The 16,634-nt window shown below is 38.5% G+C and overlaps 1 protein-coding gene and 1 pseudogene across 2 annotated transcripts in view; one reads left to right on the top strand and one right to left on the bottom strand.

Moving 5' to 3' along the window:
• Positions 1–16,634, top strand: part of LOC114268100 (ketose-bisphosphate aldolase class-II family protein) — a 46,668-nt gene that overhangs the window by 11,611 nt on the left and 18,423 nt on the right. Inside the window, exons 13-22 of the mRNA XM_082910186.1 lie at positions 1,101–1,176; positions 7,982–8,062; positions 8,132–8,212; positions 9,010–9,086; positions 9,209–9,263; positions 9,372–9,420; positions 9,601–9,738; positions 10,516–10,597; positions 10,701–10,779; positions 15,381–15,427. Of these exons, the coding sequence (XP_082766312.1) occupies positions 1,101–1,176; positions 7,982–8,062; positions 8,132–8,212; positions 9,010–9,086; positions 9,209–9,263; positions 9,372–9,420; positions 9,601–9,738; positions 10,516–10,597; positions 10,701–10,779; positions 15,381–15,427 (765 nt within the window). The remainder of the gene's footprint in view (positions 1–1,100; positions 1,177–7,981; positions 8,063–8,131; positions 8,213–9,009; positions 9,087–9,208; positions 9,264–9,371; positions 9,421–9,600; positions 9,739–10,515; positions 10,598–10,700; positions 10,780–15,380; positions 15,428–16,634) is intronic.
• Positions 13,608–15,919, bottom strand: LOC145813897 (binding partner of ACD11 1 pseudogene; annotated as a pseudogene). Its single transcript, XR_014357298.1, has one exon. The product of XR_014357298.1 is annotated as a binding partner of ACD11 1 pseudogene (transcript).

The raw sequence follows: 16,634 nt of genomic DNA, 5'->3' as shown, positions 1-16,634 counted from the left end.
GAGTCTTGTAGTATGAATAGTAAGGGATTGTTTGGGGTGTTCTAAATAAGTGCATTTTTTGACTTTTTGGATAAAAAAATAGAGGAATAAAAGATGATTATTTGGGATAACGTTTTGACCTTTTACGAAAAAATATGTATTAAAATATTGTATAAAATAGCAAAATTATGTTATTACCCCTTTGTCCTATGTGCACTGACAGTGCTGATTGAAGGACAGTACGGATTGCTTTCAAAATGGTGATAACTTTAGAACATATATGTATATAGGATGAGGCTTCACGGGTACTGTTAGGCCCGTGGAGGCTCACTACGGGTCCCGTTTTGATAATCGGAACCGTTAAATGTGTAGAACTCATCTAGTACTATATGCTTGTAAAAAATCACATTGATCGAATATCAATAGCTATCTGATCGGATTAGTTTTTTGTCAACTGTTAATTTGTTCACTGTCCATTTTTTTGATACAAAACTGATTTGATCATATAGTTATCGATATCCGATTAACGTAATTTTTTATAGGTATATAGTACTCGACGAGTTTTACACATTGAATGATTCAGATTATCATAACAGGACCCGTGATGGGCCCCCATGGGCCCAATAACATTGTCCTGTGTATAATGACATGAGAAGTGCATCCGCTTGATTGTTTGTACCATCACTGCAGTTTGCAGACAACACCATCACTTCATTACAAAAGTTGAACTTGACTTGTAATTTTTTTTTTGTATAAATTTATTATTTTTATATATATATATATTTTTTTGTGAATAATGATAACTTTTTGTCTTTTTTAATAACTTTTGGCTTTTTGTCTTTATTAAACTATGCCAAACCAGCCCTAAGTATGGTCATTCCTTCATTTGAATTTTGGTTATTTGCTGAGTTTTGTGCTCTAAGTCTATACATAAATTTACTGGTTTTTTACTTGTTTGTTATACTATTCAAGTATTCATTCATGAGTTTCTTTGTATCCATGCACTTGTCCCACTCTGAAGGCTTGAAGCACAATACTTTGTATGGGATATTCCTCCACGCTGAATAGAAGTAAAAGATATCTTCAAAATTAATGGTAGTTGCTTTGTCTTTGGCTTGTAGGTGTATAAACCGACATTATCTCAGTTTGCAAATGAGGGTGGCTTGATTGGGAGCTCTCCAGCTGAAGTATCCAAAGGTAATTTTTTTAAAAGCTCTACAACATAAGAAAACAGATTTAAGTTCTGAGGTCTAATTTTGTAGAAAAATCTTACGTAAATGTCTCAGGAGCTAAAACTGTCTTCCTATTATTTAACTCTCATGCCTCAAAACTGTTTCCAGTGTTGAGTTCGTCTTGCTTGACCACGTTGCTAGTAACAAATTTTGCCATCTTGTTCTCACAATTGATTTTCAGTGTAATATAGTTGAAATCTCAGTTCATTCATTGAAAACATAAGCCCCAATTATTCACATGAATGTGTCACATTGTGATGCAGAAGCAGTAAGTAGAAGAGGACAAATCCCAAGCAAATAATGTCAAGTTTGTCTAGTTAATATGAAGTTTGTTTATTTATGAGTCTTCATTTTATTCTTGATTAGAATTTGTTAGTCCCCTATTAGGAGCTTTAGAATGTCTGGATGTATTTTATTTTTAGGGATTTCTTTGCTATAGTTTGTGTGTTGGTTAGGAGACTTTTCTTGGGCTGTAATCCAGCCAATTACTTGTTTAGAATTACTTATTTTGGTAGATTTTGAATCTTTTACAGTCTCTAAAATGGGGTAATTTTTAGAAAGTTTATTTCTCATTATGGTTTACTAGTGTCCACATAGAGAGGCCCCTGCTTGATTATGAATTTAGAGTTGGAATTAAAGAGCCAGTGTGGAACTTCCCTGTTGACTTGTGTGTGTATCTCAAGCCACCCTTGTGGAGTAGGCTACTCCTTTCATGCTTTTGTTTTCCTATTTGCTAAATTTATGTCTAATTCAAATCTGTCTAACAAGTAACCAGACCTTAATGCCAGAAGCACTAACACTTCTACTCATATGACACTTTTCGGACACTCCCGACACATATTGGCAATGCGTCCAAACATGTATTATTATGTTTATTTTTAGAATTGGAAACACTTCGGACACTTGGGGGACACACGTATCCATTGATTAGACACACTTGAAACACATTGCAAGTTTGAAGAAAATTACTTAGAATCCAATGATAAAATAAAAGCAATGTGAATTTATACGTATTAATAACTCCCCCATTAGACTATTAGAATAATATCTTGTTAGAATAATGTCTTTGGTTATTGTGTATTGATTATTTTATTAGCTGGTATTTCCTTATTTGTGCCTACAAGGCTTCCATTGTAAGATACCAATTATCAATATAAAAGGGGATGATTGTCTAATTATTCCCTAACTTTTTCTCTCTCAAACAAGCAAACATGGTATCAGAGCATTAGGGTTACCATCTCATTCTCCACCTTCACCCATCACCACCTAACTGTTGCCCACTGTGTTTCAACCCTCTCTGCTCTGTCCAGGGCCTGCGATAGTCACTGGTGAGCACCCAGGACCAGCCAACCGTCCCTGTTTGTTGTTTGGCTCAAGCCGAAAGCTCCTTGGCTTGTTTCGGCCCAAGCCGAAAGCTCCCAGCCTATTTCGGCTTCAGCCGACAGCCACTCTGAGGCTTCTTTGACCCACTGCATGTTTTGATCAGTTCATCTCTACCACTATTCCTCAAGTCTGGCAAGGTTTTGCCTTATTTGAGAATAGCTTAGCCGTTGTTTTGATTGGAGGTTCTTTTTCCATTTAGTTTAGTTATTTTTTGGGTCATTATATGGCCCCATTACCCAGCTTTGACTGATTGGTATGCTCCTATAATGGTCTGTAATTGATATTGCTTGGTCTAGTTGATTTTATTTCCTCTTTCAATATTCGTGATTAGTGCAGGTTGTTATTTGGTTTGTAGAGTATAAATGGATGACCTTACTAGTAAATCCACCACTACTTCTCAGCCACCTAGAGGGGAGAGTCCCATTATGACTACTACATCCAAAAACCTAAACCCTAGCCTAAAAATCACCACCTCTTTGTTTAATGGTTGGAACTACCTTACTTGGCCACAGTGTCTGACACTTTTCTTGAAGAGTAAAGGGAAGATGGGTTATGTTGATGGGAGGATCAAGGCACCAGACATCACTGATCCAGGTTATGACCAATGGGAGATTACCAATTCTTTAGTTATGGGACCTCTCATCCATTCCATGGTACCTGATATAGGGGAAGGCCACTTGTCTATGAATATCGCCCAAGATATGTGGAATGCTATGGCCACTACCTATTCCCAGAAGGGGAATTTCTCACAGACTTTTGAGTTGCGTCGTTCTATTGAGCCCTCAGTACAGGGGGAGATGACCGTCCTTCAGTACTTCACTTTTCTTAACAATGACTGGAAACGTCTTGATCAGCTACAGGGTTATAAGCCTGTTTGCACAACTGATTCAGTGGGTTATCGAAAGTTTATTGAACAGGAAAAGGCCTTCAAATTTTTGGAAGGTCTCAACTTAGAGTTTGATCATGTTAGGAGTCGTGTCCTTGGTATGGATGTTCTTCCCTTCCTTTAGGAAGCCTTTACTTATATACAGAATGAGAAGAGCCGTCGTTCTGCTATATTGCCATCTACCTCTACAGAGTGCTCAGCCTTACTTTCTGCTCCTCCGAGGGATGGTATTGGTCTGCCTCGTACTTCCCCTAGTCCTTCAGAGAACGATACACTATTCTGTGATTATTACCGCCGGCCAAGACATACCCATAAGACTTGTTAGAAGCTTCATGGGGTTCCTTCTGGTGGTCGTGGGGGTCGCTTTGGACAGTCTCGAGGACGCGGGTTTAATCCACGTGCACATCATACCAGTGCAGTGGATACTCCCAATGCCTCTTCAGTTGCTCCTTCTAGTGGTGATATATTTGGAATGTCTTCTTCTGAGTTAGAGGATGCTTTGCACCACTTACTGGATCGTTACTTTTCTACTACTCCATCCGTACATAGGTAACTTAGCCGCTTCTCCAAGTGCTTTTCTATCTCATAAGTCTTTATCTTGAATTATTGATTTTGGTGCCTCAGATCATATGTTTGGGTCTTCTGATATGTTCTTGGAATATAAGCCTTCTTTAGGTCAGGACAAAGTGAGGATTGCTAATGGTACAGTTTCTTCTGTTTCTGGGAAATGTTTAATCCATGCCACTCCTTCTCTACCATTATCTTCTGTTTTGCATGTTCCCAATTTCTCTGTTAATCTTTTATCATTAAGTCGTCTTACTCATGACCTGAACTGTAGTGTGACTTTCTTTCCTGTTCGTTGTCTCTTTCGGGACGTTATCATGAGGAAGATGATTGGCAATGATAGAGTAGAATATGCTCTCTATATCCTAGATCAGGCGGACAAGCCGACACTTCATTCCATCAAGTTTCCAACCACCAAGGAAGACCTATGGCTGTGGCATCAGCGTCTTGGGCACCCATCTTTTTTATTACTTAAGAATTTATTTTCTTCCGTTTTTAAAAACAATAATGTCTCTGAGTTTCATTGCGAGTCTTGTTAACTTGAAAAATTACACAGAGCTTCTTTTGCTCCAAACTTTAATAAAAGTTTAGTACCATTTTCCTTAATTCACTCTGATGTTTCTCGTATTACGTCTTTAAAAGGTCATAGATGATTTGTTACTTTTATCGATGATTTTTCTCGTACTACTTGGGTGTATTTTATAAAAGACAAAAGTGAGGTTTTTTCTATGTTTCATAATTTTCATAAAATGATATGTACTCAATTTGGGGCAATTGTCAAAATATTACATTCTGATAATGGGGATGAGTATACTGATTCTAGTCTAGCAAGCTATTTTTCCACCTATGGCGTTATTCATCAGACTTCTTGCACAAGTACTCCTCAACAAAATGGGGTTGTGGAACTCAAGAATCGTCATCTTCTTGATATAGCTTGTTGCATGTCTTTTTCTATACATGTGCCTGGTCTTACTGGGGGGACGCAGTTCTCACTGTTGCCTCCCTTATTAATCGTCTCCCAACCCAAGTGTTGCACAAAAAATCTCCTCTCCAGGTTTTCTTAGGTTCTGAGTATGTGTTCTCTATTCTCCCAAAAGTCTTTGGTTGTCTGTTTTGTCCACAATCATGCTTCTTCTCGTGGTAAATTTGATCCCCGCTCTCTGAAGTATGCCTTTCTAGATTACTCTCCTACTCAAAAGGGTTATAAGTGTTACCATCCTCTATCTCGTAAGTAGTTTGTCTCCATAGATGTAACATTCTTTGAGTTACAGTCCTATTTCTTGTCACAGTCCTCCTTAGGGTCCCCGCCCTCCCTTCAGGAGGAGCCTTGGTGTGAAGGGATTCTTGGGTCTGTATTAGTTCCTGGCTCATCACCAGTGGTTGAGAACACAGAAGGTGAACTAACTACTAGTGGTGGTAATACAGAATCTAGTGAATTGAAGGAGGGAAAAGTCTACGTCAGGGACAAACACAGACATAAAGTTACTTGGATACAAGAGACCACTTTTGATCATCTACTACTATCTTCTTCTTTTGATGAGAGTCCAGGTAACTCTGAAACCCTTACTCCTCCTGAGTATACTGATCTTGATATTCCTATTGCTCAACGAAAGCGTGTGAGGTCTTGTACTAAACGTCTCATTTCTAATTTTGTGTCATACTCTAATTTATCTCCTTCTTATCGAGACTTTGTGTCCAAATTTTCTTCTGTTAGTATACCTAATCATTTTTAGGTGCTCTTGCTATCCCTGAGTGGAAACATGCCATGATAGAAGAAATGAAAGCATTTCGTAAGAATGGTACTTGGGAATTAACTGAGTTACCTAAGGGCAAAAGACCTGTAGGATGCGAATGGATGTATACTGTGAAACATAAAGCAGATGGTTCAATTGAGCGTTACAAGGCTCGACTAGTGGCAAAGGGCTTTACTCAGACTTGTAGAGTAGATTATCAAGAGACCTTTGCACCAATGGCTAAAATGAATTCAGTCAGAGTATTTATCTCTCTTGTAGCTAATATGGATTGGCCACTTCATCAGTTTGATGTAAAAAATGCTTTCTTACATGATGATCCAGAAGAAGAGATGTATATGGACATTCTTCCTGGCTTTGAGACGAAAGGTAAAAGTATGCAGGCTTCGAAAGTCATTATATGGTCTCAAACTGTCTCTAAGGGCTTAGTTTGAGAAATTCACTCAGGCTATGCTCCGATATGGCTTCAAACAGAGTTAGGTTGATCACACTTTGTTTGTGAAGCATTCCTCACATGATAAGACTATAATTCTCATTGTTTATATGGATGACATAGTACTTACAGGAGATGATAGACTTGGGAAATCTAAAATATTTACAGCGAGTTTGAAATAAAAGACTTGGGAAATCTAAAATATTTTCTAGTTATTGAGGTTACCCGGTCCAAGGATGGAATTTTCATCTGTTAGAGGAAATATGTTTTTTACCTGTTGAAAGAAATCGGGATGCTTGGAAGTAAAGCTTGTGATACACCATTGGAGCCAAACCAGAAACTTAGCGATGATAGTGGGGGAGCTATTGTTGTTAGGGGGAGTTATCAGAGATTAGTTCTCGTCCTGACATTGCCATGGCAGTTAGTGTGGTTAGCCAGTTGATGCATGCTCCTCATCAGACACACTTGGCTGTAGTAATGTGCATCCTTAGATACTTAAAATCTTCTCCAGGAAATGGTCTCTATTTTTCCAAACATGATCATCTTCGAGTGAAAGTTTATATAGATGCTGATTGGGCAGGATCAATAATTGATAGAAGGTCCACATCTGGTTATTGTACCTTTGTTGGAGGTAATTTGGTTACTTAGAGGAGCAAGAAACATAATGTAGTCGCTCTGTCTAGTGCAGAGGCCGAGTTTAGAGCCATGGCATAAGGTGTATGTGAACTCTTGTGGATCAAGTTGCTACTAAGTGATCTGGGGATTAGTCATACTGATTCCATGCGGCTATACTGTGATAATAAGGCTGCTATTAACATAGTTCACAATCCAGTTCAGCATGACCGAATGAAACATGTGGAGATTGATCGCCACTTCATTAAGGACAAACTCACCAGTGGCACTATATGTACTCCTTTTGTGAAGTCAGCTGAACAACTAACAGACATTCTCACCAAGGGAATTGGAAGCAAACCATTCCATGATGTGTTTGGCAAGCTGGGCATGAGAGATATATTCGCACCAGCTTGAGGAGGAATGTTAGAATAATATCTAGTTAGAATAATATCTTTGGTTATTGTGTATTGATTATTTTATTAGCAGGTATTTCTTTATTCTGTTATTTCCTTATTTGTGCCTCCAAAGCTTCCATTGTAAGTTACCTATTATTAATACAAAAAGGGATGATTGTCTAATTATTCTCTAAGTTTTTCCTTTTTTTGGGTAAGTAATCTAAGTTTTTCTTTGTCAAACAAACATAGACTTCTTAATGTTAAGAATTTTACAACTTTCAATTTGTTTATGAATAGAGTTTTCTAAAGTAGCTATTATGATTTTTTTCTTCACACTTCTTTTCCAATATGTAGAATGCGGAAAATGATCTCTTTCTATTCTGATATGATGAACTATAAATGTATTTTTAATTAAAAACTGAGGAAATAGTTATTATTTTCATGTATATATAAAACATATTTATTTTTTGATGTGTCCATACCGTGTTGTGTCCTAATTTTTTTTAAAAAAAAATTGCGGTGTCAGCATGTTGGTATTGTGTTGTATCTGTGTCCTATATTTGTATCCATGCTTCTCATTAGAGCGTTCTCCTTGTTCTATCAGCTTTTAATTTGTATAATCTGCTCTCTGCAGATTTGCACAGTAAAATTATTGTTGGATGTTTGTAACCAAATATTGAGCTCAGTATCTAATCATTGCAGAGCAAGAACCATGTTTCTGAGAATTGTAATTGTTTTTCCAGATGTAGATGTTCTTGTAATCATGGTCACAAATGAAGCTCAAGCCGAAAGTGTTCTATATGGAGATCTTGGTGCTGTGTCAGGTATAATACAGTATCTTACATTTTTTACATATATTATTGGGCAGGACTGACCTATCGCCATTTTTATAGCCCTTCCATCTGGAGCATCTGTCATCATTTCATCCACTGTTTCTCCCGCATATGTCAGCCAGCTAGAGCGACGTTTGCAAAGTAGGTCCTCTATCTGCGAGATTGCTACCCCATAGTAATGCTAATGGTAGCTTCAGTTCCTATGCTGTACATTAATATTTTATATTCATTTCACTTTGTTTATTTATTCTTTTTGTAGCTTGCTTTGGTTTGATAACTTATCACATCTCCCATTATTTTGGTGTTACCTTACATTGGTGGATTTTTAATCCTGTCAAAACTTCTTGGTCATAAGGTTCCCAACAAAACATTTATTTATGACAATGATTGGTCGTGTTTTGCAAAGTTCTTTTTAATTTTTATATTGTTTAGTAAAATCAATTAGGGGACATCATTGCTTGCGTGTTGACGTACGAGGTGCTGCTTGCATTGTGCCCTCTTAAAAATGTGCTGCTTGTGTGTAGCCAACTGCTGCTTTTGAAGATAAATGCAATAATACAATTTCTTCTGTGTCTCCATATGGAGTGCTAATAAAATGGAGTGCTAATATCATTAATTTATGCATAATGTTTCATTTTATTATACTACATGCATGCAAAGAAAATCTGTAATTAGTCTGCTATGCTGTTGGACACAGTCGAAGTGGTATTATCCTTTTTGCTAGCAGGAATTACACAGATGGGGTTTTGTATTTGAATTGGGAGGAAGGACTACAAATTAGAGAGATTACTCGTGGCTCTGCATTGTTTAGGGCATTTATTGTAGTTATGTTTGTGATACTCATTGAATTCATTTAGTTCTTCTAAGATTCTTTTACACTGTGCTCCTATACTTATTTTAAGAGGTCACACTAAAATACTTCACCTGCAAATTTGTAGATGAACCCAAGGATTTGAAGTTGGTGGATGCTCCCGTTTCTGGTGGTGTTAAGAGGGCCTCCATGGGTACACTTACGGTGTGAAGTTAAAACGTTTTCATGGCAACTATTTTGAGAAATATTTACATTTTTTCAACCCAAATAGCTCTTCTCAATGTTTATTGTCTGAATATTTAGCTGAAATTAATTTTTGTTATTAGATAATCGCATCTGGTACAGATGAAGCTCTTAAGCATTCTGGTTCTGTTCTCTCAGGTATATGCTTGTTGAAGAAAGTTCAATTGGTGATTTTGATTGTTATGTTTCAATTATGGTTGAAATTTTGATCCTACAAAATAATCGTTGGCTGTTTCTTGTGAACAGCATTAAGTGAGAAGCTATATGTTATCAAAGGAGGTTGTGGAGCCGGAAGGTACCTCTGAGTTGGTCTTTGTCTCTTTATGCATGAAATTGTCATTTTACCAGGTCACTTGGGTTGTCCAAATATATATATGTATATGCCACTTATAACCATACATGACCATGTGTTGTATGTATTTATTGATTCTTCCCATGATGCATGATGACCCTATACTTCTGTACTTCTATCTAGTGGTGTAAAGATGGTTAATCAACTGCTTGCTGGAGTTCATATAGCATCAGCAGCTGAGGCAATGGCATTTGGGGCTCGACTTGGTCTTAATACAAGACTGTTGTTTGATGTCATCACAAATAGTGGAGGAACGTCATGGTATGCATCATGCAAACTGTAATGCGGTGATTGATCTTTCAGTAAAATAATTTTTTATGTAGTTGATGTTCTACAAAAATAATTTTGTATGACATAGTACTAGTAGTATAATCACAGCATGCAGTTGTAATTTCCTGAACTTCCCAAGTAGAAGCACCTCAATTATTGTGAATGGTAATGTAGTGATGCCTCAGATTATTTACTCCTTTTCTTGTAGCTGGTCTTATTTGAAATTATACTCCAGGTCTCCTCTAGGGCAAGAAAAGGGCATGTCTAGCAAAATCTACTGAGCTTTGTGGTACTGTTAATGTGCTTATGCACCTAGCTATAGAAACATGAAATCCTATTGCCTAACCTGTACGTTATTAGTTCTATCCTCCTATCTGTATGAACCTAGACTTGACTCAGTAATGCTGAATTTTCTTGGTCATCATTGTCCATAATTAAATTATAGGCGATGCCTAATTTGTTGGATTCTTGATGAAATGCAATGCACGCTGTTCTGGTAGTCATCCGATTTTGACTATGTGATCTGATTTTTGAGGCAGAAATTTTGAAAACTTGATCTTTGAGAATTTCATTTCCACACAGCTTAACAGTAACATATCTACCAGCATTCATCCATTCTAGACTTGCTCTTATCACCTATGGCTTTTCTGTTAATATCACAATACATTATGGCCTCTCTTTTTTAAATTTATTTGTTCGTGTTCATATTTGGCATGGCTTTCCAATTTTATGCATTTATTTAGTGACTAAAATGTGGTTTTGTTGCAGGATGTTTGAGAATCGGGTTCCGCACATGGTGGACAATGATTATACGCCATTATCTTCACTTGATATATTTGTGAAGGATCTGGTTAGACTTTTATCCACCCTATCCTATCCAATGCTTGCTATGGACACAACTTTTTCTGCAGTCATTTTGAGGTTGTTATAATCATGACAATGACTTTCACCAGGGCATTGTTTCTCGTGAATGCTCATACCGCAAAGTTCCACTACATATTGCTACTGTTGCATACCAGCTGTTTTTATCAGGTGCAGTTGAAGGGGTCAAGATCTTTTCATTAATTATTTCGATTTGTTGCATTCCTTGAATTGAGTAGATGTTTTACCTTTCCATTGCAGCTTGTTTGTTACCTTCTAATTTCTAATGATAGTCAGTTGCTAAAGCTTTAAATAATCTAAAAGATAAAATCATTCACATTCGACTTGACCTCACTTTTTAACTCCTGTGTTAGAGTACTTGAGGATCTGATGGTGGGAGAGCAGCACCTGGAGAATTATTGTTATCAGTATGGGAGTATAAAATTCTTAACCTAAGGAATGGGCAATAAATTCTAACGCTCCAAAAGTTTGAATCATGTGTTGATTAGAATACATGATTTTTATTTCATTCAGAAAAATATAAGTAAAAAGGATCAAGAATAGCATGTGATAGTTGGAATTTCTTGACCAATCGTAAACATTAACTGTTGTATGTAGATAATAACTCCATTTCACAATAAGATTTACATTAGTCATGCTTGCAGATTGCAGCATTTCTCTTGCAGATTTCTACCCATTTGCTTCTCTTTGGTTTCCAATTATCATTACATCATCTGATCTTACTGAAAGAAACTAGCGGATAGAACTCCTCTGTGTGGCTGATGGGCAGACCATATTGACAAGCAGAAATGATATCACCATGCTAGTTGAAGGAAGTTGCTTTTGTGCTAATTGCTATAGATTTTTAACTGTGGAGTTGAGGTGGTAATTGTTGTTAGCCACGTCGTACATCCAAATGATTTATATTTTCTCTTGTATTGTAAAGATTAAAAAATAGGTAAAACATTTTGAATACAGGTGTCATACATAAAATAGATTATGAAAATTGTCAGTGAGTGGCAAAACTTGTACCTCAGCTTCCATGTGTTTGTAATAGAATATTGTTGAAATTGATGTATAGAGAAATAGAGAATTGTATTATTGATTGATATAATGTTATATATATTACAATGATTCATGATTCCTATATATAGAAGATGGTGAGTGTGTAGTAGGTAAGGAATAGGTGAAGTGGAGGTGGTAGTGGTGTAGTGGGTTAGGTTTAGTGGAGTAGGTGAGGTGGTAGTGGTGTAGTGGGTTAGGTTTAGTGGAGTAGGTTTAAGTGGGTGAAGTAGGTGATAGGTTTTAACAGCCCCCGCAAACTCAAGGGGGATAGGAACTAACCAACTTGAGTTTGGAGAGAGTTACAAAACAAGAAAATACATAAAAATAAAAGAGGATAGGTGACACTGTATGGTCGTGTCAGACCATTGGTGAAGACATTGGATGGTGGTGTCATAACGTTGTAGAGGACACGGTATGGGGGTGTCATAACGTTGTAGAGGACACTGTATGGAGGTGTCATAACGTTGTAGAGGACACTGTATGGTGGTGTCAGACCGATGTAGAAGACAGTTTATGAGGTCATGTCGGACCGTTGTAGCAGACAATGTTGTGACAGTTGTTGTGACAGTTTACAGAGTCTTGCTGGACCCTTGTAGAAACTAACCGGAATCAATGTCGGGACAGTTTACAGAGTCTTGTCGGACCCATAAAGGAGCTAACCGGAATCAATGTCGGGACAGTTTACAGAGTCTTGTCGGACCCATAAAGGAGCTAACCGGAATCAATGTCGGGACAGTTTACAGAGTCTTGTCGGACCCATAAAGGAGCTAACCGGAATTAATGTCGGGACAGTTTACAGAGTTTTGTCGGACCCATAAAGGAGCTAACCGGAATCAATGTCGGGACAGTTTACAGAGTCTTGTCGAACCCATGAAGGAGCTAACCGGAATCAATATCGGGACAGTTTACAGAGTCTTGTCGGACCCCTAAAAAGTCGCACCCTCAAAAGGTGTGCCCAATCTTTCAAAAGGCGTGCCATCAAAAGGCGTGCCCAATCCATAAAAAGACGTGCCATCAAAATGCGTGCCCAATCCATAAAAAGGCGTGCCATCAAAAGTTGCGCCCTCAAAAGGCGCGCCCACTTCATCAAAAGTCGTGCCCGACAGAAAGCGTCGAGCCATCAAAAGGTGAGCCGGAGACGCGGCGAGGCACGTGAGCGACAGAGCGGCGTGTCGGCCGCGTCGTCTGTGTCAATATAAACCAATGCGGAGGCGGAGGAAACCAAACCAGACTGAAACCTCTGAACTTGTTATTTTGAAACAATCTGTAAATACTCTGTATCCAACCCTTCGCGGAAACACTCAGCAACCCAAAAAACATGACCTCTTCTTCCCGTTCAGCTACCCAGAATATGGCCTCTTCATCCCGAGGTCTACTCACTCTCTTTCCCGACCTCAATGAGTCAACAAGAGAGAGAACTGGTGCGGTGGCCAGTGAACCTCAACCAAACACCTCTGTGTTTGCTCCGTTGAACTTTCCGATGCGGTCGGTGGAGCAAAAAATGGCGGTGCAAACTGATATTGAGGCCAATCAGTATACTCTGAAGTCATGTGTGGAAACCATGACTGCGGTCACAAACTTGTCGCACCAACTGCAGAACAGGACAAATGAGGTGCAACAGTTAAACTCCCAGCTGGCTCTGCTCCAACGCATGTATAAGGATGCGCGAGCAGAGATAAGTGTGCTAAAGGCGGAAAATAAGGAGCTGAAGCGGAAGGCCACCGTTATGTTTCGATTTGGAGGGCCGCCATATGCTGCAGTGGAGGAGCAGGGAGTAGTGATCATGCCCAGTGGAGTGGGAAACACGGAGGCAACACCGGCAAGGGCCGTCCAGGACGGAGGCAAGAAGAAGAGACTGGCGGCAGAGTAGATAAGAAAAAATCCCGCCTATGGATGTGTTGTTTGTTTTTGTTGTTGTGTTGTTGTTGTTGTTTTTTTTTTTTTTTTGTGTGGTGTAAAATTGTGATCGGGGTTGATCCCTGAAATGAATAAAGCAAGTGTGTTTGGCAAACTCGAATGGTAGGTGTGGTAATGCAGAAAAATCAACTGGAATGATTTTTTTTTTTTTTTTTTTTTTAAATTTTTTTTTGTGCAAATAATAATAATAATAATAATAATAATATGGGTATCATGGAGTGGGTGGTGGTACAAAAAAATATTGTGTAGAAAAAGAGGGAGATGGTGGAAAAATATTGTTTAGACAGAGAGAAGGCATGTGAGGTGTAAAGTGGAGGACAAAATAAAAAAAATAAAAAAAAAAAGTGAGAAATGTGATGATTTCTGTCCCTTCGCACAAAAACAGTACCACTACCACTCTTGGTGATTTGGCCGGTGCGGGCTTTGAAGATTGCTCGGATTTGGTGATTTAGGTGACTCGGATAAATGAATCTGCGCAAATTCATCCACCATTTTCCTTCGCTGCTCCTCTTCAGCCATTCCTACCTTCTGTTTTGTCTTTTGGCCAACATCTCCAGCTGCCTTTGCAACTTTACTAAAAACACCAGTCACCCACGTAGTTCCAGTTTGTACATACGGGTTCTTCATTATGGCTGATCCAGCACTACTGACTTTTTGCTCAGCAACAGCATATGCTGATTTGGTTTTGTCAGAAACCTGAAATTTCTGATCTACTCCCCGAACCTTCTCATTAACAACAGAAGTCCCAGCACTAAACTTTTCGCTAAGCCCGATTTTTTTGTCAAAAGAAACAACCTTAGCTGCGGCTGTGGAAGTCAACTGGTGCTTCTCATCAAAGGACTTGACCTTGCTGACCGCATCTTTGCCTAACACAAAGCCCTTTGCAAGCACGCCGCTGACTACATCCTCTGCCTTCCGAAAAACAGATTCAGAACCACCTGCGGTTTTGTTTTCTGTTTTAAGAGGAGCTGCAAAAGCAGCAGGTGGAAGCTGATAATCTGGATCCAGATTTATGGTGACGGTCAGATCAACTATTGTTGCTCCCGAAAGTAAGACTGCAGTCTGTGCTCCTTGCGAATCCTTGAAGGTAACAAATGCTATTTGGGATCGCTCAGTATGACTCAGCATTTCAACATATTCAATATCACCAGAAAAGGAAAAGAACTCCTTGACGTCTTGCAAAGTTGCCCCTAGGGAAACATTGCTGACTTTAATGGTTCTTATCGACATCGAGAGAATCAGGGATCGAATGAGAGAATAGGACGATCTGGATTGGTGATCTTCAACAATGGATGGACGAAGGTATGTGTACAAAATTTTAGCAGACTAGGTTGAGGTCCGGCGGACGGCTAAGGTGAGGTTGCCGCCCGCCGGTGAAGCGAAAATATTAGGTTCTAAACCTGCTCTGATACCATGTTGAAATTGATGTATAGAGAAATAGAGAATTGTATTATTGATTGATATAATGTTATATATATTACAATGATTCATGATTCCTATATATAGAAGAGGGTGAGTGTGTAGTAGGTAAGGAGTAGGTGAAGTGGAGGTGGTAGTGGTGTAGTGGGTTAGGTTTAGTGGAGTAGGTGAGGTGGTAGTGGTGTAGTGGGTTAGGTTTAGTGGAGTAGGTTTAAGTGGGTGAAGTAGGTGATAGGTTTTAACAAATATCATATTGTGTTCTTATATATTGTCTCTGGAAAATCTTCTTTGCATGTCCTAACATTTATGTGGTGTCCTTATGCTTTGGAGTTGCTAGCTGATAGGCAAGTTATGGTTGTTCCCTTGAGCAGGTTCTGCTGCTGGATGGGGTCGGTTAGATGATGCTTCCGTAGTTAAGGTATGGACTCTTGATGTCTGCATTTTGATTCCACACATGCAGATCCTAGTATAATCTGGTAAAATATCTCATTTTTAGACTTGAACTTGACTGCCTTTCTGCCACATAAGTGTGACTATACTATTAAAACATTAATTCAAACTTAAAAAATGTTGATGTTTTTGGTAAGATGATTGTATAAGATATCAAGTGTTCAATGAGCAAACATATGTCAATCATTCAAGATTATCAACAATGATATTGGGTATTTATAGATAGCAGGTGCAAGGAACTAAATTTTCTTTCCTTGCAAGTGAAAAAGTCCAAACATTTCTGGTTCTTTGGAAACCTGTACAAAACATATTGGGAAAACAAAATCATGGTGTTTCCATCAAGACACCAGAATACTGTGGCAATTATTAAAACATACTGAAATAAGAAGTTGAATGGACATGAATCTTGAACCTCTTGCAACATTTTTTAGTTTTTCATTTTTGTCGTAAGGAAGAAAATAAAAAAGTGAAAAAATATATGTGTGAGAATATATGGCATGATTGTATATATTAGGAATTAGGCATTAGGAAAGATTGTTGTGTAAATAGGAATTAGGCGTATATAAACTGATGAATACTTTGTAAACATACACAATTGAATATACAGAAATACAAAAAGCTTACATGGTATCAGAGCCACATCTGAAACCCTAGGTCTGGCCTTGATCATTCGAAGTTCGTTCTCTTCGTTCCTGCTTGCTGTTTGAAGTATTCTCTGGTCTTCTCCAAAGCCACGAAGGTCTTTCTAGGTCATAACAGTCTTCTTTGAGGTCGCGACAACCCTCTCTGTCTTAGCCGAAATCGCGATTGCCTTCTGGTGCTGGGTCTGAAGTCGCGAGTCCGGTCTGGGCTTGAGGGATCTCTCTCACTCTCTCGCGACCTCTGTTTTGGCTCTCTTTTTGGTCTTTGGTCTTTGCTCTTAGTTTTGGTTCTCTTTGGTCTCTGGTCTTTGGTTTTGTGTTCGGATTTTAGTCCACCAGTAATTGACCCCTCTGTCTCAACTTTGGGTTATTTCAGGTTGACCCCTCAACTTTATTGGGTTTTATCACTGTGCCCCAGCAGTTCCCTTCTTTTTTATTTCTGGTTCATTACAATGTCGGAAGATAAAATCCAAGCTATTAAGGTCTAGTGTTATGAGAAATTTTCTTCTCAGTCGAAAAAAATAGGAATATGTT

The sequence above is a fragment of the Camellia sinensis genome, chromosome 15 (genome assembly GCF_055761805.1).
Source record: "Camellia sinensis isolate YWXY chromosome 15, ASM5576180v1, whole genome shotgun sequence".
Lineage (NCBI taxonomy): Eukaryota > Viridiplantae > Streptophyta > Magnoliopsida > Ericales > Theaceae > Camellia > Camellia sinensis.
This window is presented reverse-complemented; position numbering and strand designations above follow the sequence as displayed.